Source organism: Mytilus californianus, unplaced genomic scaffold, assembly GCF_021869535.1.
Source record: "Mytilus californianus isolate M0D057914Y unplaced genomic scaffold, xbMytCali1.0.p SCAF_5, whole genome shotgun sequence".
Classification (NCBI taxonomy): Eukaryota; Metazoa; Mollusca; class Bivalvia; order Mytilida; family Mytilidae; genus Mytilus; species Mytilus californianus.
Window position 1 is genome coordinate 102,659,187 of NW_026262701.1, and position 24,110 is coordinate 102,683,296.

At 30.8% G+C, this 24,110-nt stretch overlaps 1 protein-coding gene across 2 annotated transcripts in view; it reads right to left on the reverse strand.

Moving 5' to 3' along the window:
* Nucleotides 1–23,827, reverse strand: part of LOC127702109 (cell adhesion molecule DSCAM-like) — a 58,213-nt gene extending 34,386 nt beyond the window's left edge. For both annotated transcript variants that reach the window (XM_052206165.1, XM_052206164.1), the window contains exons 1-3: nucleotides 23,458–23,827; nucleotides 3,782–4,114; nucleotides 807–965 (exon numbers count right to left, since the gene is read on the reverse strand). In XM_052206165.1, coding sequence (XP_052062125.1) covers nucleotides 807–965; nucleotides 3,782–4,114; nucleotides 23,458–23,515 — 550 coding nt within the window. In that variant the 5' untranslated portion in view covers nucleotides 23,516–23,827. The remainder of the gene's footprint in view (nucleotides 1–806; nucleotides 966–3,781; nucleotides 4,115–23,457) is intronic.
* Nucleotides 23,828–24,110: the final 283 nt, after the last annotated feature.

Genomic DNA, 24,110 nt, shown 5'->3' on the forward strand with positions numbered 1-24,110 from the left:
CGAGTCTGGTGTACAAAATTTTAATTCTAGTATCTATGATGAGTTTATTTACCACCACTGTGTCGATGCCACTGCTGGTGGGGTTTTTCTTCCCGAGGGTATCACCAGCTTAGAAGTCATGTTGACATGAGTTATCACTGATATGGTCATAATTATAAATTAGCTGTTTACAAAACATTGGATTTTTCGAAATACTAAGGATTTTCTACCCCCGGAATATATTACCTTAGCTATATATGGCAAAACTTTATTTGGCCTTTTTAACTTTTTTTTATTCATGTGTCACTGATGAGTCTTTTGTAGACGAAACTCGCGTCTGGCGTTAAAAATTTCAATCTTGGTTTATATGAAGCGTTTATATATAACGGTCCTTATTAGTATGCATTGTATAACGGTATGAGATGCATACAGATATTTTGTAAGTAACCAGATACAAATGGACAAAACATGTCGACTGAAGAAAGACAGACATTAACCCAAGCAGAAAAAAGCACGAAAAGACGAACAATAATCAACAAAAGATTATACAGAATACTACAGATGTTGGATTTACTGCCTCGTTCGTGTATACTCAGAATCTCTTATAGTTCATTTCAATTACACCGGAAACAAAAACGTCCAGGGGTTGTCTTTAGGACTCTTGTGAGTTGTTGAAAAATTACCTGATGGTATGAAATATGTAGTAAAGGTTAATTTGTTATTGAAGTAGTATTGAATATAAGTAGATACTTGCACGAACTATTTAATTACCATTAATTTGCACGGACTTATGTTAATCGATTTAGTTTAAGACAAAGGGTACACACCTGGTACAATTGGTTTGGTTCCCTGCGTCCAGCCTACTACTTTAATATATTCTTTAACATAAGAAGGATTGATGACACATCTAAACGTTGCTGTACTCCCCTTCATAGCCCATACATCTGTCAACTGTAGATTGTATGTCTTGTAGTCATCGATTAGAACTAGAAAGTAGAATAATGATAAAATTAATTAAAAAGATTGATAAATAAAGTTTGAGACATCACGAATCACGATCGCAATACTACTATACCAGTATTGTTTTAATACTGGAATAAAAAGTTTTTCCAGTATTGTACCAGTTAATTTTTTTTAACATAATTGGCTAATGATATAGCAATCAAATTTGCTTATAATATTGAGAATAAATAAATCCTCCCCCTAAGGTATATGACCAATAATTCGGGCCCGGTCAGAAAGAACATACAAGAAAGAAGAACATATTTTAAACAAGTGAGTTCTTACGCGTAGCTGTTATTTCGCCAATAAGTAAACTATGTGGGTAGTGTTGTTATCAAATGAAAGATTGGGGTCACTGTAGAACCCTTGTTTAAAAAAAATGTTTGAATGATGAAAAAAAATATATGAAATTAAAATAGGAGGGAATATTTGCCCGGTTGCTCTGGTAAGAAGTACATGTGTTTGTACTACCAAACTTCTTGGAATAGTCAGGTATAGTTTTGACATGGAATGCCTGTCACTTTACCTGAACTTAAGTCAAAATAGCTATGAAGTTTGAAGTTGCAGAATTAACATAGAAAGCAATGGGCTATGAATTAGTGGTATTATTCCCTAATCAGCATAGGATATCAGGAACTTTGAATATTTATCGTTCTATAATGCAATGTACGTGTAAAAGGAACCCAAAGCACTTGTTATCAACACAGAGGAATGCAAACACGCTTATTTGATATCTTCATAAATGTTTATGATTTTCTTTTATTTTAGGTACCCCAACCGTTAAAGAACAGAGACATATAATAAAAAAAAACTTCACGCTAAAATTCAGGTCTATATTTTTATGATTATACCGACTTTCAAGTCATACTTAAGAAAAAATAACATAAATAAACCCAAAAATCATTCTGAATTTCTTTGATTCTTTGAACCAGTCAACGCCGTGTGCAATTTACATAGTTTATCAACATTTAATGGGTTTATTTCTAAACAATGTCACAGAGAAAAAGACTGAATTATGAATACAAGTACTTATGGTACTTAAATATTAGAATTACCTCCACGAACTAATAACTCATTTAATTAATGTTGCTACGACATCGATTGTGTGCTTTTCCAGGAAACTGTTTCCTGTGAAGGATTTATTACAATTTTCTGTCAATGTCAAAATTGCATTGAAAATAAAATTATGTAAATATTCATACAATTATGATGAAATGAGAGGAAAATTGGGAACTTCAACATATTAATCGTAATTTGAAAAACGAAGAATCAATCAATACTTCAAACAAACTGAGCAATAAATTTTCAGTAGCGTTTTACTCCGAAAAACCGGAAGTGAAAAACTCGCATTAAGTAATTCTAGTTCTAACAGTTTCCGTTATCACACGTGTCAGTTATAATGAGAACATGTCATTAATGTAAAACATATTTAATCCATTACGCCGTTCAAGATTAAAGAAACCAAGACAGTGTATGACATTCACAGAAACACTATCGGCGAAACCGAAACATGCAACTCGCCAATAGTGATTAATAAAGTGTACAATTACAATTTTTGTTTTCAAGATTTTTTGATGGATCGTTGGACAGATTAAACATAAACATAATTAGAATTTGCATTTGACTTCTTTTCGTTTTTCTTACTGTTATCAGGAAACGTTTGAAAGATTAAGAACAACCTAAGCAAGTGGACCTGGCTTAAGAAAACATTACTAATAAAAAGCAAAATGGTGTTTAATAGAAAAATCCATTACATACAGGAAATAGAGTAGTATAACAATTAAAAATAACATGCATGCTATCACACAAATCTTAACGTTATAAATGTTATTGCTCTTTTGCATTAAAAAATCTCTTTAATATGGAATGAAAAAGGTGGAAATCGCTGTAGGTTATTATCACCAACAACATTTATTGTATATCATAATGAGTTCAATCGTTTACATTTAATGCACTGCTAGCGAAATGAAATAAAGTTAAATTGTACTTTATATGAGGTCATATAAAGAAATATATTTAATATTTCTGCACCACGTTATTTATAATATGCATTTAATAAACATTGACAAATTGATACATTTCTACCAAACCTAGATAATTTTCGTTTTACGCTAAGTTAAGCCCAATTGGGTATTACATTCTCATTTTAGGCTTTTATTGTTTTGTAAGTTCAAAAGCTTTCAGAAAATATAATTTGCATAAATGTTTATTCCGAAAAAAGCTTTCAACAAATATCTGATTTCATACGAAATCAGTTTATTTCCAAATCGGTGTGCTTGTGAATCTACCGAATAAATTGCACATAAAAAACGAAAGGTTAATTTTCAAGAATTATCTTTATTTTAGATAATACAAAACTGAAAAGTACTGTCACGTATAATTGTTCCCATAACATATTTTTTCTTCACTGGGGGCAATAAATATGTCAAATTGATGTTGCTCTTATTCTTATATTATCAATGAATTGATTTCAAAATAAGCATATTATATAGTGTAAATCAATATCAGTTTATTCATTTTCAACAATACAGTAAATGTTATATCGTATAAATAGCATCTTTGTCTTTTTGCATGAAAAGAGTTACCGTCAAAAAAAGATTAGATACGTAGACCATCATCTTGTATGTGGGCAAATATGCAAGTCATATGAGAGCTCTGATCTTTTAATTATATTTACATTCTAATGATTTAATATATATATATTTATATAGAAATAAACTGGGTAAATAGATTGTATTTAATATATTATTTTCAATGTAAAGGTAGTCAAGACTAGAAAAGTATCTGTGTATATACCAACCTGATTTAACTTGCATTGGTCTACTTAAAACGGAACCAGCAATGTTCCTTGCCAGACATCTGTAAGTTTGTGTATGGACGTCGTCCTGAAAGCTAGTATCATCAAAAGGATAGAACTGGAGAGTATTATTAGAGAGAACTTTAAGCAATCCAGGAACATCATCTACACCAGACCCGTCGTTCTTTATCCAATCTAATGCAGGTGCAGGTTTTCCATAAGCAGTGCAGGGAACAAGAGCACCGTGGGTATTTGCAAAAACTAGAGAGCTGGGAGGTTCTGAGAGAAATATTGGTCCTTGTAGCCTGTTTTCTGGTGATTGTGTCGTAGCCCATCCTGCAGACAGAAGATATAAATAAATTAAATTATTATTTTGTCAGTTTGTCGCTAAAATGCTTTTTTTTAATTCATTTTTTATCATAAAATTTTTAAATCATACTCTTTAAAATAAAATCGTTAAGATGATATTTTGATCATTTTACTTAAATGATTGCATACATTTTTTTTTCAAATTAGATTTAGAATATAACTTTTCTCTTGATTTAATGCGCACAAATGCTTTAATGTATTAGGTAACCCAAGCATATGGCACCTGATGAAGATTATTCAAGAAACATGTATAAGGCACAATGATATTGTTTTCACGCGCTTATATTTCATAAAAAAATCAATTGAATAAAAGGATATATTTGGTATATTTGAAATGTCAACCCATGGACACAAGAATACCTAAATGACAACACGCACTGGCGTAAAAACGGATATTGGTTTAATGAAATTGTCTAATGTATAATCATTTTAAATAAAAGAATATATCCCCATCCTGTATAGCCCCGATTCCTTGTCCTACTTTGGCTTAACCATAAGTTTTTTTTGTTCTTTTTTTCAGCTCTTCAAGATTTGTATCAAATTTTTGATTTTTAAATATTTGGCATCAAGCATCATCGAATACATTGGTTATTGAAATACTAATCTGGAGTGTTAAAATTCGTAACATTATTGTTATAACTAGTGGTCAACATATGGTCTTCAAAGATACAAAACGACGAGTGTCACATCTGGAGCAGGATATGCTAACCCATCTAGAGCACCTGAGATCACCCCAATTGTTTGTTGGGTTCGTGATGCTCAGTCTTTTGTTTTCCATATAGTACCATGTGGATTTATTTGTCTCTTCGTCTTTTTCGTTTGCTTTTTTTCATTATCTGTACCAGACAGCTGGTATATAAAAGCTCATTTCAGTGTTATATTTACAACTATTAAAGGCTTGACCACTGTAATAATCTCCAATAATTGGTTCATTTACTGCATCAGACTACATGCCAAGGCGAATTAATCGGCCCATCATTTATAATTATACAAGTAAATTTGTATAATAAAGTCGGTCCTCTTGGCAACAGATGTCCGTAAAACTAATCACAGAAACCTATAACTATTACTGTACAACTAATAAGTTTAATGATTCAATCTGTGTGACTAATAGATAAATATATAATAAACTCCGCAATTTACAAAAACGTTCTATTATAGAATAACCGGGAAATTCCACATTTTTACATGATATTCTTAATAGCACAAATATCTAAGGAAGTTTTCATTATTAAGCTTAGGTATTCTTTTCTTTTTATTTACAAAGTTATCTAATAAAAACCCCAAAACGGTAACACAAGAACAGAGGAATAATAGAGTGAAATCATTAGCTGAAGTTAATCAATATATCCAGTTTGCAAAGAGTTCTTTTAGATTAATTAAAACATATAAGACCAACAAGAACCAAGCCAAAATTCTTATTATAAAAATGTAAAGTTGTGTGTGGTATGATTGCGATTGAGAAAACTGCCGGCCAGAGATCAAATGACGTAGATGCAAGTTATCATAGATCACCGTATGATCTTCAACAATGAGCTAAACCCAAGCCGTAAAAGCAAGTTATAAAAGGCCTCCGACATGACAAAATATATGATTCAAACGAGAAAAACGACGGTCTGATTTATGTACAAGACAATAAATGGAAAAAAGATGATAGACAGCGACCAATGATAATCACTGAATTACAGTCTCCTGACTTAGAACATTCACATACAGAATGTTTCGGGAATTCACATGGTTGCAAGCACTCAACCCTTCCCTTATCCCCGACCACTATTAATTCATTATTTACACAAATGGAAAATCTGATGACAATTCAATGGTTCAAGCAGTGCACTTACAGCTAGTTCAAACAAACAACTGTACATATGTTTCAAAATGTTAATGCCTTGAATCTATATCTGATATCTGATATAGTTTGTCATAAAAGTTTATGGCAATGTATATTTCTCATGTGTAACAGATGTGAAAATGATATGTACTTCATTCCAATGACGCTAACAGTTTAGTCGATGAATTATATTTTTTCCCCGAGGAAACATTTTTACTCTGACTTTACGATTTATAAGTATGGCCCTATAAAATCAATACAGAACTTAAAAGGGATATGTAGGTAATAGTTTGCCTTACTGCAGTCCACAAATAGACAACTGCATTATTTTTCTGATTTATACTTTATTTAGGATAAAAAATATAGTAACTTTTGTATATATATATATATATATAAATACACTCTTGTGTAGTGTTATTGTGGATGTAAAAAAATCCCTGTTTGCATCATAAAAAGTTATATCTTGTTCAAAACTTTGTTTAAGTTTTCATTAAGCCATCTCCTATGAGACATGTTGATTTTCATATTTTATAATTCTTATATTAATCATACCGATCCTAATATTCTGTGAATTGCATGTCCGATTGTATAAATTATTTAAGGTTATAACCAGAGCTTTAAGCATATGGATAAAAAATCAAGTATTGACCTGACCGTACAAACTTCAATGAACATTTCCATAAAACATATCAGTAAAGCCACTGATAACACGCAATTAATGATTAAATGACATATGTGGACACACTATTTGTCTCTACTTAAACAGACATATTGACCCTCCTTTTGTAATCGCAACTGTGTAAATATTTGCCCACCAGAACCAGGTTAATGTGAGAGCTTTTTATTTTAAAGACATTTTTATGGTATTGGTGTTTCTTTTTATTTTAGCATTTTCATTGAATTTTCATCAGCTCAAAATTATCTGGATATTATTTAGTTTGAATAGCTTTGACATCATCAAATAAAAAAGTCAAACAAATTTGTCTGTTTGGTTTTTCTTTCTTCATTTTGTACACTTTTTCAAATCTACTCTACCTTACAACGTTAAGTTTTATTCTTAAACTAGTAGTTCAAGCTTTGTCGACGAACTCATTAAAATGCTTCCTATTCGATTATACACTCATCGACAAGATATCGTAAAATAAGTAGACCATCAATCAATCAACACTCCATCAAGATAATCTTCTCACTGTGGTAGGCACTTTAATCCTATTAATTTCTACCTAATTTGTCACATATCAATAACACTTCTATAAAAAGTTTAATTTAACCATTCAAAACATTGAACTTTAAATTCCGAGGTAAAACTTAAAACGTACCTGTATAAACCATATTCATTCTACTGTATTATACCCTATATTTACTATCAGCAGTATTGCATTTGTTTCATATATATATATATATAAAATTTTCATCTAATTTAACTTTCTTAAATTGTCCATTTATAAATTAAAAAAATCACAAAACTAAGATTTCAACTACCCCAGGCAACGTTGATCTCAGATGGATTTAGTATTATTTATAGATCCTTTTTTGTCATACAGCCCTTCATCTTATTAGGTTCTTATACGTCCTTGGCTTTCAAATATTTGGCTTTGAGCGTTCCTGATGAAGGTAAATCCAGAAAAGCGCATCGGATGTATGAAATTTAGAAAGTGCTGTTTTCATTTTTTCCTCACATTTTCTAGCTGATTTTAAACAACGTGTGTTTATCGTTACCATTACGTTAATAATCCCCATCCTCACCTTTCTCATTTATAGTGCACAGTAGACAAGGAATAGAGATATATAAATGTGACTATAAACGGATACAAATAATGATATAGTTGTCTGCAAGGAAGTTAATCTCATGAAAGCCTACAAAGTGTCCATTTAACGGAAATTAAGGTAGAACATGTAGAATAATCAACACATCTTCAAACATAAAGAAATGGGAATGCAAAAATCTTAAATAAGCATTATTTGTAGCATTAGATGTAAGGTATAGAGCTGATACATGTAGGCGCTTTATTTTGACTATTGTTTAAAATTAAAGATTGACGAAGAATATAGATTTATTCATTTTATATTAGACTGTGACAAAACCATATTCGATTTCATAATATACAACAACAACAAAAGATAAGAAAGAACAAAAAAAAAAATAGCTATAAATTCATGGATAAGAAATCCGACCTTTTTCTCGTTTGAATTGTTTCGCATTTTTTCATGTTTGGGTCTTTAAGCTAACTATACAGTATGGTTTATGTTCATTATTCAAGGTCATACGGTGGCCTTTATTTTTTACATCTAATTAATTTTTGTCTCTAGAGGAATGGTTGTCATCACTGGCAATCATATCACATTTCTTTATTTTCATATCTTAAAACAATATCATGAATTATTGCCAAAGTCTTTTTTAGGTTTACAACGAAACCAAATATTTTTAAACAGTAGTCTTTTTTTCTTCTTCTTAACGATAGTTTCTATTAATCAACGACAAAGAGTTTTGTAACTAGAATAAGATAAAAACACGTTTTGATAACAAGAGTTTACTTTTAAAAATACTCTTGGTTGAATTTAACATGTTCAAAACAGACCATCTCGTCTCCATTCATTTTTAAATATTCTACGAGTGATGACATTTATCAATATTTGTGCAAAAATCTTTTTGTATAACTAATCTTTAAAGATATCGATAACATCGCCTAATGCCAGCGATATTGCACAATGTTGTTATTACCGGAGAAAGCTGCATACTAACTTTTGGTTTAGTTGCACATGGAATATGACATTACTTTATAATATATACAAAATCATATCTATATTATTGTAATGGTATAAAATGTTATATGAAGTTTATACTTTCCTTTAAAAATGAAAATATCATGTATTTATGTGCGTTAAGCGGGACGAGTTTGAAAGATTGCGCAATGATTTTATAACAGTGAGTTTAAATAAGTTGTGTAACAATTGTTGTTATTCGGTTTGGTGGTTGGTATAATAGGTAGCTGCACGATTTTTTTAGTTATCGAGGATTGAGTAGTGACTTAACCAGCACAGTTTTATAGTTAGTTAGAAGTTTAATTTTTCTTTTACAAAATTATTTTTAATTTTTGTTTTCATATTGTTTAAGTATCTTAAACATGTTGTTTTCTACTTTGTAGGTTGTTTTGTTACAGAAATTGTTTCGTGCAGGATTCTGCCAAGCAGTTTCTTTTGTGTTAATAAGGATTTTATATTTTAGTTTGAACTTTGAGGCAGAGGGGATTTTTGTATTTGTAAATAAAAGTTTGAGCTGGTCACTCCGCCATTTAGCACCACAAACATTGTGTTTGTGTTTCGTTGTATTTAGTAAGAAAAGTGAACAGAATTGCATGTGCTCAATTATGTTCACATGGTTTCAAAGTTGCTGGAGCATTTAAGCACATAAATATTTTATGTTATTTTAAACAAAGAGAAATAAAACATAAACATGGTTATGTATTCAATAACTTTTAATAGATCGAATGGTCAATACAGTTGCTAGGCAGATAATAATCTTATTAACAGATTAGTGTCCATTCTGATTTATTATTGACATTTAATTATTGATTGTTTACAGTCAAGATAACAGTAACCTACAACAGTATTTAATGATTCAATCAAAACCCAATGGTTTAAATACGTAACAATCTAGGAACCTTTTTAGATACTTTTTTCTAAACTTTGAATAGTTATTTTCAAGAAACTAACACTAATTTGTGTTATTCATATCTCTAATAATGACTGAATCCAACATACAGGAAACATAGTTTAGTAACCTCTATATACAAACAAAATGGCATAGGAATAAAACATAATAATATTTTGAATATTAGAAGCACAGCGGTACATAATCATTACTAAGGCATTGGTCTATGATGTTAATTGATTAAAATGGATGGAAAACAACTAAAGTGAGCTGAGCGTCGTGTTTGTAAATTGCAATCTCATTGTACAAGTATACTGTAATCTTGGTGTCTACATACTCAACATATATATAGTAAACAGTGTATCAAATCTATGTTTGTTCTCTAGAAACAGTATACACAATAGAAAGTTTCAAATCTGAATTCATGAAACGAATGTACAAAGCAACCTTTGTTAAAATCTAAAAAGCAACCACAAAGATGCATCCGGTATCCAGGTGGCAATTTCTTTTCCCATACTCATAAATACTTCCGGCAGCAACTATTATGATATCTTCAGCAATGTACAGTCAATAATCAAATATGTGTTTAGAAAATTAAACATGTGGTAAAATCTTTTCATAAGATGAATAATTATTGATCACAATCTACTTAGCTAAGTCGATTGCGATCGATTTCTGATAGGGTTATTTTTCCTTACTGGAGGGTTCTGTGAGTGCACTTCTGTAAGTGTTGATATTAGAATCCACCTAAAACCGACCGGCAATAGTGCGATGGAATAAATTGCTTCTTTAATACTAAAATCAACAATAAAACGTGTTTATGGTATAAATTAATCATTGTTATTGCTCGACGATTGGCACAATTATTGACTGGTTCTTCTTACCCAAAGGCTGAATGTATGTAGTCACAGAAATAACTTTTTGCAGCTACCTTTTCATCGATTTTTCTTCACTACCTATGAACATAAAGACTTGGCATCTTTCATTAAACGGAAAATGGAAATACTGTCCTCAGTTTTGGCGATATTCCTTAATAGAAGGGAATTATGTACCAGTAATAGAATGAAAAATATCCCATAAAAGAATAAGACCGATTTTTATCAGCACGACACGTTTGCCTGCAATAAATTTCATCAAGTATACTCGGGAAGTAAGAATTAAAAATAAATCAAACATTTTAAAGCCAAATTGTCCAGTTTAACTTTGCATAAGGACAATGTTACCTAAGTTCAAGGAGAATCATATGATAAACTAGAACTATGTGATCTAGCGATCACGATTACCCTGCTTGACGAACAACTCTATAACTGTCAATGTCAAGACATAAAATTGAATGTGACCTGTATATATGTTTCATAACAATGTGTCAAAATCGAAACAAATATCATCAAAATTGTACGTTCATAGGGTATGCTTAAAACCAAAGTTTGCTAGAAAAAAATAAACATTTACGAGCATCAACATATAAAATATAATGCGTCTTCAAATCTTTATGAGCTTCTAATGACAATTCACAAATTTTTACTGAAGACCATTAAATGTTTGTAATAGTGATATATATATTTTAAAACTTAGTTGGGTTCTTTGACAATTTCATCAAAGTAATTGTTCACAACTTAAGTACGTAAAAGGCTTTGATTATTATGAGCTTCTTGAAGGTTTATTTAATGCTATATTAAACATTCTCATGGGTGAAATTTGAAATATAATGATAAAAAGCAAAGTTTACTTGAAGATGATCGATCAAACTGATTACGATTTTTATTGATGGTGTATTTTTCTACTTATTACTGTGCTTTGATCCTTTAGGGAAAAAGATTCATGTGTGGTTTCGTTTTTTTCCACATTTATCTTGTGTAAAGGGTTGTCAATTCATAACAAATGTGCATGTACACTGTACCAATTGTTAATTTTCTACCGTGCTTTGATCCTTCGAATCAGTGCATCATTATAGATTTGTAAAGGCTTGATGTGCAATGTAATTTTTCATAACTATGTGCTTTTATGACAAAAATACAAATTTTGAATGTGTTCTATTTGCTCTAAATAGTTGACATATATTTTATAGCTAATGGATTTTTAATGAGTCTAACATTTGATCAATTAATTTTTAAATTTCTTTTTGTACTGGAACTTTAATTGCAATACAACATCAAAATTGTGACAACTTTGAAGATGTGCACGTATGTACAACTGCATTTAATGATAGACTCATGCACCAATCATGTGATTTGTTTTGGTTATAGCAGATTGTTTAAATGTGCATGATTATTGATTAACTGAACAGTGCTTTAATCAAATACTATTTTTATTGATATATAAGATTCGCTTCTTTTGGAATGTCGAACTTAAAATAATGTCATGTTCTACATACAACAAAATCCTTTAAATCAATTAAGACCCCGCATCTATGTCATTATCAATATTGATATTAGAAATAGTGTCTTAATACCTCCTAAAAAAAATATCGAATATAAAGGGATAGATGGCAAATAATCATTCTGATTACAGCATTGCTTAAGGTAAATAAGTCCGTAACTTGTACAAGAGAATAAAAAATAAACAGCTCATTTTTAAAAACACGATGACAAAAAATAAAGTATGTCAATTTAATGCAGACACCTGCAAACGTCAATGGTAATGATATGTCCGACAATTCTGAAAAGAGCGAAGCATTAATTGAATCTTCCGACTACTGGATTTCTGTTCTATTGGTGTATTCCCTATATCTGCATTAGTAAACAGTTTAGTCAAACTGAGAAAGTTTAATTCCATAATAGTTTGTTATTAATAAGAAAAATAGACATAGATATAAGAACATGTGGTATGAGTGCCAATGAGACAACTCTCCAACCAAGTCAAAATTTATAAAAGTAAACCATTATAGGTCAACGTACGGTCTTCAACACGGAGCCTTGGCTCACACCGAACAGCAAGCTATAAAATGGCCCCAAAAATTTCCAGTTTAAAACCATTCAAACGGGAAAACCAACGGTCTAATCTATATAAAAAACACTTATGAACCACATCAACAAACGACAACTACTGAACATCAGATTCCTGACTTAGGACAGGTGCAAACAATTGCAGCGGGTTCAAACGTTTTAATGGTACCAAACCTTCGACCTTATCTGAATCAATTATAGTGTAACATCACAACATAGAAAGACACACTATAAAATATCAATTGAAATGGCTTTACTCAATCAAAAGACATATTAACACCAGTGAACATACACTGAACAAATAAATTTGATCTATGATACAATGTAAATACAAAATAAATAAACTAACGGAAGAATAATAAAAGTAACATGTTATACCGCTGTGAAATGTTAAACAATTTAAGAAAAACAACATGCTTGAACAAAAATACCAGCCACTTGCAATTACTTTAAACACAGGTAAATGAAAATAATTTTGCTGTTATGTATACGTGTACAGTTCAAATAGAGAAAGGAAATATTTTTACAAAATAAATAATTTTGATGTTCATAGTACGAAGAAGTGAAAATTTATAGTAATACAAAATACTTATCAAAGCTGGTATATAGACCAGATATAACCCTGAATAACATTAAATAACAAAAAAGCATTACAATTAGTATCAACAAGTCAAATAAACATGAAAGTACGATTTGAGAGTACTCGCAGTTACTGACAGCTAGTTAAAAGCCAAAAAACAATTAATAATAAAAAATCATGCATCAGAGACTTAAATCAACTAAAACACATCTCAGGGATTTAGTATTTTAACGTCATGGAAAGTCAAAGAAGACATGACTTGTGCAATGCCAAAAATAAATGTATCGACAGGCAGTAGGATAGTTAGGAGTTAACCTCTTTATGTAGATCAAAATGAACGTCGGTGTGTCTTTATACATCCCGTTTGAAAAGAATACAAATTTAGTTATGTTTTAATTTGCTGATGACAAAATCGATATAAGTGCCAATGTAAACTATATTCAAAGATCTAATTACAACATTGTAAGATAACCTTTACTAATAAGTTTGTTTAAAGGTTCGATGAGTTTACACTGATCACATAGTGATTTCCGCGCTTTAAGTACAATATTACCGTAAAATTTAGGATGTGAAATACCGTTTTTAATCAGTTTTCTACAGGTACAGCCAAATTTACTAATCAAATCTTTGTATCTATGAAAGAATTTAGTAAAAGTTTTACGTAGTTTATGGTAACGAAATCCCTGACTTAATAATTTACCAGTGCAGTTAGTGCCCATAGGAATACCTACTTCTTGTCGATACACTTTATCGCCAAAACGTACATATATGTTGTTCAGGAGAAAATTTAAAGCTTCAATCATATCTTCGCATTTCCAGTAAGTGTATCTAGCATACTTTCCTTTTTCGTTACAGAAAAAGGCTTTAAACGAATTACAGCAAATAAATTTGTTATGAGATTTTTCAAAAGACCATTTAATTAAATTTGAAAACTTTTTCTTGATAAGAATGTGTGGAAGTGTAGTATAGAGAGTAGAAAAATCATAACTGTCAACAGAATTAAAAGGACCATCAAAAGCATGTATTTTATCTAAAACCTCTAAAGAATTTTTAACACTCCAAAAGTAATTAATACCATTATTTTCATAAGCTTTATTACAAAAGTTAATAATAAGTTCTTTGGTAGTAGTAAGGGAGGTAGTTAGAAGCACCGATAGATTGGTCGTAGAACTAGATGCGGAGATAAAACGGAATTTAAATGTTTTTTTGTGCAATTTAGGTAACCAGTACATAGTAGGGACTTTCAAATGTTCGTAATACTGAATCATCTATAGTAAGCTCAGATAGTAAGAGTTACTTAAGGTAATCAAGAATATGTCTATGTACACAGGTAATAATCGTATCTTCGAGATTGAGAATTGAATAAAGCCTTATTACCATTTTAAAAATTCTCAAAATTGATGTTTTGAAAACTAACCGGTCTTATTTAGTAAAGCTAGTAATACAAATGTAAACGGTTAATAAAGGTCGGAGTAATTTGAATCTGTTGATCACAGGAAATTGAACAAATTTATAACTAAAAATGAATATACCTTCCAAAACTTCCTGAACATTGTTATTAACAATTATATGTAATACCTTTGTTCTAATGTTTAATTGACAATCATAGTTTCCCTAATTGGCTCTAGCATAGAATTTTGCGTTCAACTTATAATACATAGGCAAAAGACTTGCTGTCATTTCAGATACGATTTCGTAATAGAGAAGAAACTTTGAAAACTGAAACCGCAGAGTTTTACCATTTGGCATTTATTGTTAAAATGACATTTGTGATTATATATTTATATTTATTTTTTTAAACGATTTGAAAATAAACTAAACTAGAATAAGTATTTAAGTCTAATTATTTCTGGTTCAGATTTTCAAATCTCGTGTATGTTTTAGAGTTTTCTTAACGAAATTGCATTTGTTAATGTTTTAATTTACCACCCTCCCCATGGATATGTGCAAGATGGATTGACAAAACATAAAAATGTATTACATTCAGTAAAAGTCGGTCTATTTTACAAGAATGAATTTAAGATTTGATCATTGATTGTATTAAAATACTGTACCAATGAGAAGAACACACAATTTATAAATTTCTGTTCATTTGCATTTTAAATCAAATAAAATAGTAACTATGTTTCACATAGCACTTTTCTTTTCTTGTCTTCTATCTTGAAAATGTGCTCTTCAAAGATTTATGGAGAAAAAAAGGACTAAATTTGACGAGAATATATTTTCTTGAAAGCATTTTATTTGAACGAGTAATTTGTAATTTATAAATCGTCACAAAGAAGGAATTGCATTATAGATCGTCCATATAATCCTTTCTCACTTAGAAGTATGACTATATTGGTGGCACGATGTCGTCAGAAAAGGTAAATTAGAAGAGGTCATACTGAGATGATGATCGATCAACTTAAATAGAAAATAGTCTTTTTGGAGAATAGTAAATGTACCATAAATGCAATTACATTTAACATAGAAAAAATGTTGTCTTATTTCCAATATCTTAAGCAACATTACACAAGGGAAGATATATGAATAATGTCAATAACGAGGTGAACCCAAACTTCAACGTGTGTACAATCTGTCCGTAAAGTTTCAAAAACCTTGTTTTTAGATAATAGATGTTGATTACACACAATAGGTATCACATTTCACCTACTGAAATATGTACATACTATAAGCCGGTTTTGGACTACGTTCAACCTGTCAAAAAATATGATGGACGGTCATAGTATTGGATGTATATATCGGAGTGAATATAATGCTGCGTTCACACCTAATTCGAACTCGATTCGCATTAACTAATTCGAAAAAGTTTTAATTCGCATTCGAAACGTTTTACGTCCGAACGTAAATTTTAATACGAATTGCGCGTCAAATTCACTTTACTGTCCGAACGACGTTTACTGAGGGGCCTGATGGGTTATTTTCGTTCTTCATGATCGGCGCATTTTCGCTATCGTGATCCGTTTTTCTACAGATTTATTTTTTATTTATATTTTCGTGATCCGTGATCATGGAAATTTATTTTCTGTGAATCGTGATTGACAAAAAAATCAACTCGTGAATCGTGATGAGACCCCCTCCCCCCCCCCCCCCCATCAGGCCCCTCTTTACTTTGAATTCGATTATTAATAGACTTTTTTCATATTACCGACTTTTGACTCCGGATTATATAATTTTTTGACAGGTAACCTAATCTGTGGTAGGACATCTTAGTACTCAGTCACGTAAGAGCAGTGGCATATCCAGTGAACGAAAACAAAAGAAGATTGACTCTTCTTATGATAGAGTCGAGAAAGTCAATAATAAAATAATGCCGGTGACGATACTGATCAAAAGTTATTTCCAAATAATAATTGTTCATTTTAAATAAATTAATTGTTAAACTGTGTTATTAGAAATATACATGCAAATACACGAGGTTTTATGTTCAGTATTTATCGAGATAATTGCATTAGAAGCTTGTGAAACTGAAATTTAAAAAATGCCAATCTTTGCTGCATATTGATCAAAAAAATTGGAAAAAATCATGAACATACAAAGTCTAAAGATCTTTCGGGTCACCAATTTTCGGAGTGTTCCACAAAGTCCTTAGCATGTTACAAGTTCCCAAAGTATACTTTTTTTTTTCACACCTAAGTTATCGAGCACACCGGTCTGCTCTTGTCACATGTACATTCAATAGAGAAATATTGTCTTTTTGTGAATATAAAAATTTAAAAGTCTGTCTGTGCAGGTTAAGAAATTAAAGATAACTATTTTTATAAAGTAGGTATCTTTCTACTATTTTTTATACAATTTTAAGAAAAAGTCGTCCTGATTTTTGTACATGTATTTGCGGTCTTCTCGATCTATTCACATTCAATGTTTACATCGAGATAAGGTCCGTTTGAATTTGCTTAGTAACTTAATTTCAAAAGTGCCAATCTTTGCTGCATATCAATCGATTCATTTGGAATTTTTTCCCTGACTTTCTCTGATCTAGCTATATATATATATATTTATTCGGATAATTAGCATGTTCCAGAAAGGTATACAGCCAGTAGAAAAATAAATTGAAGTTGGTACTCCAGGCATTTATTCGCATAGCAACATTTTAAACCAATTGTACTCAAAGCATCTATAGCCTGCTGTACTCGTCGTTTGCTACTTACAGAGGAAAATGATAACATTGAGTGGAAGTTTTGTTTTTATTTCAATTTCTTTCAATTTTTACTATTTACCAGAACGTTTTCTCGTGAATCCATAATTGATAGCTTCCTTGCTAAAATGGGACAAACATTGAGAAGATCTAGTTTTCAATATTTACAGGGGAGGTAATATTTTGTCACTAGATTTCCCTCTAAGATCAACCAAATGAAGTAAAATCAAACATGTAATCAGTGTATATTTCGGGGAAAATTTTACTGTTTTCCGATGATTTTGTCGTGTATAGAAAATATCAAACATTAAATTTCCCCCCTAAATTGTACCGATTGTAAGTTTATTTTACTTCTTTAAGTTGCTCTTACTTGACCGAGTACCAGGATGTCCAACCACAGAGAAGGTAACCTGTCGAAAAAAATATAAACTCTGGAATCAAAAGTCGGTAATATGAAAAAAGTCTATTCATTAATTATGCATGTAATTTAAACCAAAACAACCATTTTAGAGCCAATAACATCTCCAAACTTACTCTCTTGATCTGATATGGCATTTATCGGAATCATTTTTCCTTCTCATTTCAATAACAGGGCTAGGGTTTTCCTATTTTTTCCAAGAACATTTTTTCCCTGTTTTCTTACATATCCATGCTCCTTCATTTTATACGATTTTGTTTTCTCGTAAACGTGCCAGTTTCTGTGAGTCCAAGATAACTCGGACTCAATAGCATCATCCGCCCAACACTCGATTAGACAGACCATTAACGACCAAGTGTTAGCCCTTTGTAAATTATTGTCGGACATGTTGGACTTGTCGGCATATACGCATATGACGTCAAAATGAATATGACGTCAATATGAATATGACGTCATGACCACAATGACATCATTATTGTTTTCGCCTATGATATTTTTGCGGACACGAATTATTAGTGTTAGTTTTTAATTTTAAAGAATAAAAAAATAATGATAATATTCTTTTAATTTGTCCGTCCAAGCACTTGTTCAAGTAATTAGAATTACAATTTAGAAAGTGAGCACACCACAGTTTAATTCGAATTGAAGCGAATTAACTAATTCGCATCAACGAAAACGTAGTTCTAATGCGAATTGGATAATGTAAATTAGCCAATTCAAATTCGATTCGAATTAAAAAAAGAAGAGTGTGTGAACGCGATTAGCGAATTCGATTCGCATTCGATTCGAATTCAACTCGAATTAAATGTACGTGTGAACGAGGCATTACTTACCAAGTAATTCTCATACATATGTGATAATAAAACGTAATATAGATCAATATTTAAGCGTCCCAATGTCTCTCGCCGATGCAAATATTTTACCTGTCCAAGGATAATAACTCCAATATATTTATTTTGGGGTTCTTTAAAATTTTTTCATACAAATCTGTAACGAATTGTAGGATTTAGAGCGCTTACAATGCTATTTCTTATAGGGACATTAATCCTGTAAATATAATTGATCAGTGTTGAATTTACAACTCGTTTCTAATATCAACGATTGATACACATGTCCTAACAATCCTACAAGAAATGTAGGTTTGCCAGCGCTTATAATGCAAGTTTTCATATAATTCATATTTCCATACTGCTTTATAATAGAATCGGCACTGATTCTCGAAATCGTCCTTGAAGTTGCTGATATAAAATACGAAATAAATTTCATAGAAATCAGGAAAGAAATTAAACACGTGTGAGTGCTTAAAACATTGGACGGACGGACTTCCGGTATTTCTTTGTCCCACAAACCGCAATGTGGCAGGGGACAATAATGAGATATTTAGAAGCTACTAAAAAAAAAACGTTTCAGACTGACAAAAACATAGCAAAAAACGACAAACAACAAAGAGACAAACAATAGTAAACAAAACACAATATAGAAAACTAAAGACTAACAATAGTAAACAAAACACAATATTGAAAACTAAAGACTCGATATTGTATTCCAACTGTTTTGATGAGTATTGTTTAGACAAAACGTGTACCTGGCGTGCTAAATTATAAGCCTTATATCATCGATGATTTTAACACCAACTGGGTAAAAAACATACAAAACACAAGTGTCTTTCTACCCCTAGGCATAGATGATCTTTGTGATACCTGGCCATTTTTTTTATCGTACCAAGTGTGTCTTCTCTCCTCATTTTTTTGTACCTAGTTTCAAGATATGTATATATATATATCCTTTTATCTAGCTAAGATAAGTAAGGACGGTTATTTCTTCCTCTTTATGAACCATTCGTTAACCATTCAATCGAGATATTAAATAAAACATTCGTTTGATACATGCTCTTTATATGTCTAAATATATCCAATACGTTGCTTGATATTATAAGATTTGAAAAGGGAACGCGGAGAGGGACGATAAAACACGCATTCTTGTTTACATAAATCTTGTTTTATTACGTTAAATTTGATGATTAATTTTCAATTTATTAGTTTTGTATTTTTTTCAGGAAAGGGTAGGATGTTTACTTTGGTTCCCATTCATTAAATTCTCCGTCTATGGCTGTCCAAACTTAAAGCTCTAGGCGTTCCTGATGAAATAAATCCAGAATTACGAATCAAACGCAACAATTCAGAATATTTCCTTTTGATTATCTTTTGAATTTCTAAGTCATGTAAATTACATGCATCCGATTTAATATGCCGTATTTGTGAATTTTCATTCATCTTACAACCATTTTTTGTCACAAAGTCAAAATTATGTCATACATGTTTTGACGAAATGGCAAAAACTTTCTATCATTGTTATTGAAATATTTTCTATGCTTTCTAAAGAAATGCTAAAAAATGTATAAGACAGGTACAATATATTTTAAACATTCTAAGGCTATCGATTTGTTAAATTACAGTTCCATTGTATCATCAACAATGGTTATTTCAAAGAGGTCGACTTTCTCCCGTCATGAGGACGGTAAAAATGTAGTTGAGAATTGAATGTATTCTTTACTACGAGTGGTATTGCCAGCAGGAGATTTTTATTAAAATATAAGCCCACATATTAAAGGTTATTTAAATTATCTGTTTGCTTAACATTTGAATAACTTAAAAACTGAAAAGAAAGATAAATTTTCGATTTACAAGTTTTATGTTGGTTGATGAGAAATTCATGCAAGTTTAACTTACTCATACCTTTATTCTATACACCGAAAAAAATAGTATCCGAACAATTATTTTTGATGTTCAGATGCTTTTATAGTATCATTTAGAAACATACAACACATTTTTAAATGAAAATGAAATATGATTATCCAACCTTGAAGCCAAATTTAAGTTCTTTTGTATAAATAACGGTGAACTGTAAATGCTATACTTATGGGCGTGCAGTTTGATTCGGTATTTATTTGTTGTAAAATATGAATTCCAGACTAATTAAGTCGTTTAAATGGGATTGATGTTATCTTGGACAGAGTTGTCTTCGGTCTGTGTTGTCGTGTGTTCTTGTTCGCCTCATGATCACAACTTGTGTTACAATTTTAAACATATATTTATTATAAAAGCATTCTAATTTACCACCTGGGTTTGAATATATATTGTAAATTTTGTGTTTTTTTTTTTCAAATGTTATTGTATCTCTGTACCGATGTTATGCATTGGTTTTTTGAGAATAAAGATATATATAAAGGCAACAGTAGTATACCGGTGTTCAAAAGTCATAAATCGATTGAGAGAAAACAAATCAGGGTTACAAACTAAAACCGAGGGAAACACATCAACTATAAGAGGAAAACAAAGGAACAACAGGAACACTGAAGTATATCATATATAATATGAGTCTTATTTTTAAGATTCGGGTCGATAAAAAGCTTGGGTTCGTATAGTTATCTCTAGACGTTTACGTATGTTCGTCCGTCCTTCCATCCATCTGTGCTTGAGTCCGTCTGTCCGTCCCATGAAAATAAATGTTCTTTGCATTTTTCTCATGAAATGAAAATCACGGATTTCTTAAAATTGGAATCAAGAACCATGTGAGCATGCTTTACCGTGTGATGCGTCTCCACATCCATTACGCATCAACTACTAGTTAACCGAATATTTACAGCAGGGGTATTATCTGTGAGTATTAGCTCACAGTTCAACTTGAGTGTGTTTGGTAAGCTGGTTATTTTATCATGCTTCTGTTGTTGATCCACAAAATTCATTTTATTTGAAATATTACTAGTATCTTGTGTGATTTAAGATTTGTGAAGATTTTGTTTGCTAAAGAATACGGTCGGCAAAAACATGCATTTAACCGGTTCCGGTCCATATGGCCTAATAACCTTCATCGAGCAATTTTTGTCAAAATCTCATGTTCGGAAGGCCCATTATATTGGATTTTCAGGCGCATCAAACAAAGTAAAAACAATTCAAACGAGAAAACCATATACAAAACAACAAACGTACTGTTACACCACTGTACCAGGTTAAGGTTAAGTCCACCACATTATGTATGTGCCTGACCCAAGTCAGGAGCCTGTAATTTAGTGGTTGTCGTTTGTTGCTGTATATCATATTTGTTTTTTGTTCATTGCTTTGTACATAAATCAGGCCGTTAGTTTTTCTCGTTTAAATTGTTTTACGTTTGTCATTTCGAGGCCTTTCATACCTGACTATGCGGTATGGGGTTTGCTCATTGTTGAAGGCCGTACGGTGACCTATATTTGTTATCTTCTATATCATTGGGTCCCTTGGGGAGAGTTGTCTCATTGGCAATCATATCACATCTTCTTATTTTTATAAAAGATGATACACATCGACAAACGACAACCACTGAATTACATGCTCGTCATTTGGAAATTTGGCGGGGTTAGACTCATTTTGATTTTAAATATTAATAAACGATTTATATACTTGGCTTCTCACACGTATCCGATGAAAGAAAATCCAAAAAAGATTTGTCATGCGCATTAAAATCGGTTTCATTAATTTATTTACCTATACCATATGTCATTCTTTGCGCTAAAAAATGTCAATTCATTAAAATATGCAGTATAACATTACGGATTGGATTTCACATTATAATTTAACTGTTATAGTGTAGCTCGGTTTCAATATAGAATAATTTGTGAATCAGATAGTTCAGTTAAGTAAATTGATCCTTGATTTTTTTGTGTAGAATTCATATGTTAAATAATCAATTGTAAGTCAGAGGATGGAGGTTTTATTTTTATTATTTTATTACTTTTTAATGTTAATGCCTTTTCACATGTTTTATTTAAATTTCATTAATTCAATCATATCATTGATATCTAAATACTTTTTATACTTCAATCACCTTTGAATTTGAGTTTTATTTTTCTTATATATCAAACATTAAAATATGTTTTGCTTTGATGCCTACATTCAAATAGTTTAGTACATTCTTAAAACCGAGCATCAGTTAAAAAAGGGGTACTACAAATATGATTAAAAACAAAACAGCATGCAAATTCCTTTAATATTTTATATTTGTTTCCTGAACTAATTTAAAAACTTCTTTATAAAATTATTTGGGTAACTGACAACTTAATATTAAACATGCTCTTTATATGATTATAACTAGTTTGAAGAAGATTTTGGTAGAATTTTCAACAGTTAAGAGCAGATACAAGTGCATACGTTTATTTTGTCTTATCTAAACCAATCTTGCATTTTGCCTTTTCAAAAATAATGTTTAAAATTATAAGATAAAATAGTTCATTCAAAAAATTGTATGAATCCGTTTCCGTTTGACTTGATCTCATACAATAAGGAATGTAGTTATTAGGTATGAAAATTACAGCCTATTACAAAATGTTTTCGTGATTATGAATTTGATCCCATGATTATAACAAAAACTAACTGCAGGTTAAAACACAATTACAGGTGTTAATTTTGTCTGAACAGGTAAAACATTCTAAAAGTCCTCAAAAAGTGATCAAGTAGCAATACGGACAAATTTATCAGAATTTGTTTGAACAGAATAAAATCAAGAATAATTCTAGAAATATATTAAGTAAATACAATCTTATCCTTGTTCAAGTTGTTGTTCTGTGTGATGAGCCAATACAGTTATGTAAAACAAGTTGTTTATTTACATATCATTTATAAATAAAATCGTTTCATTATACATGCACATTACCAGAGCATCATAAAAGATTAATATTTCTTTTGTGTTTGTTTTCATTAAAAAGAAAACCTACCTGTAATCAAAGGACTTCCGGAAATTGTCAGGAATAGAAATGTCCGAAGTAGTGACATATTCAGGTGTAAATGTCCACCTGCCGTCTGTCTGTCACCCTGGCATGATTATATTGCACTATTACATTGTTAAAATCCATTTAAAAAACTATACTTTAAGATATATCCTTCCAGCATACACCATTCCCATGAAATATTATTTACCTATGCAAAGGTAAACGAAATATTGTTAATCCATATACCGTACGTTTTTACAAGTCAGATGAAAATAATGTTTCATTGAATATTGCCATTCAAATATACCTTGTATATTAAATTTCAAATTCTTCTGTCGAAACCTGTCGTCTGCTCTTGTCAAATGAAACGGCCAGGTGACGCAGATTTGATCCATCAGATGATAATATTCTTGTACCACGTGCAACTATAATCAATATGTCAGTTTGAGGGATATTGAATGCAAGTCCAGCCTCTAAATACGGTAATAAATTGACGAGCTTATTTTATTTAATTATTTAATAAATTTTACTGTTCTAATGGGAAATTAGCGGTAGCTTGACTTCATTATAGTTAAATAATATAATTTGAGTACCGCATGCACGTGACTCGCATAGTACAAAACATTTTGAAAAAGGAAAGTAGTTGTTATATAAAATAC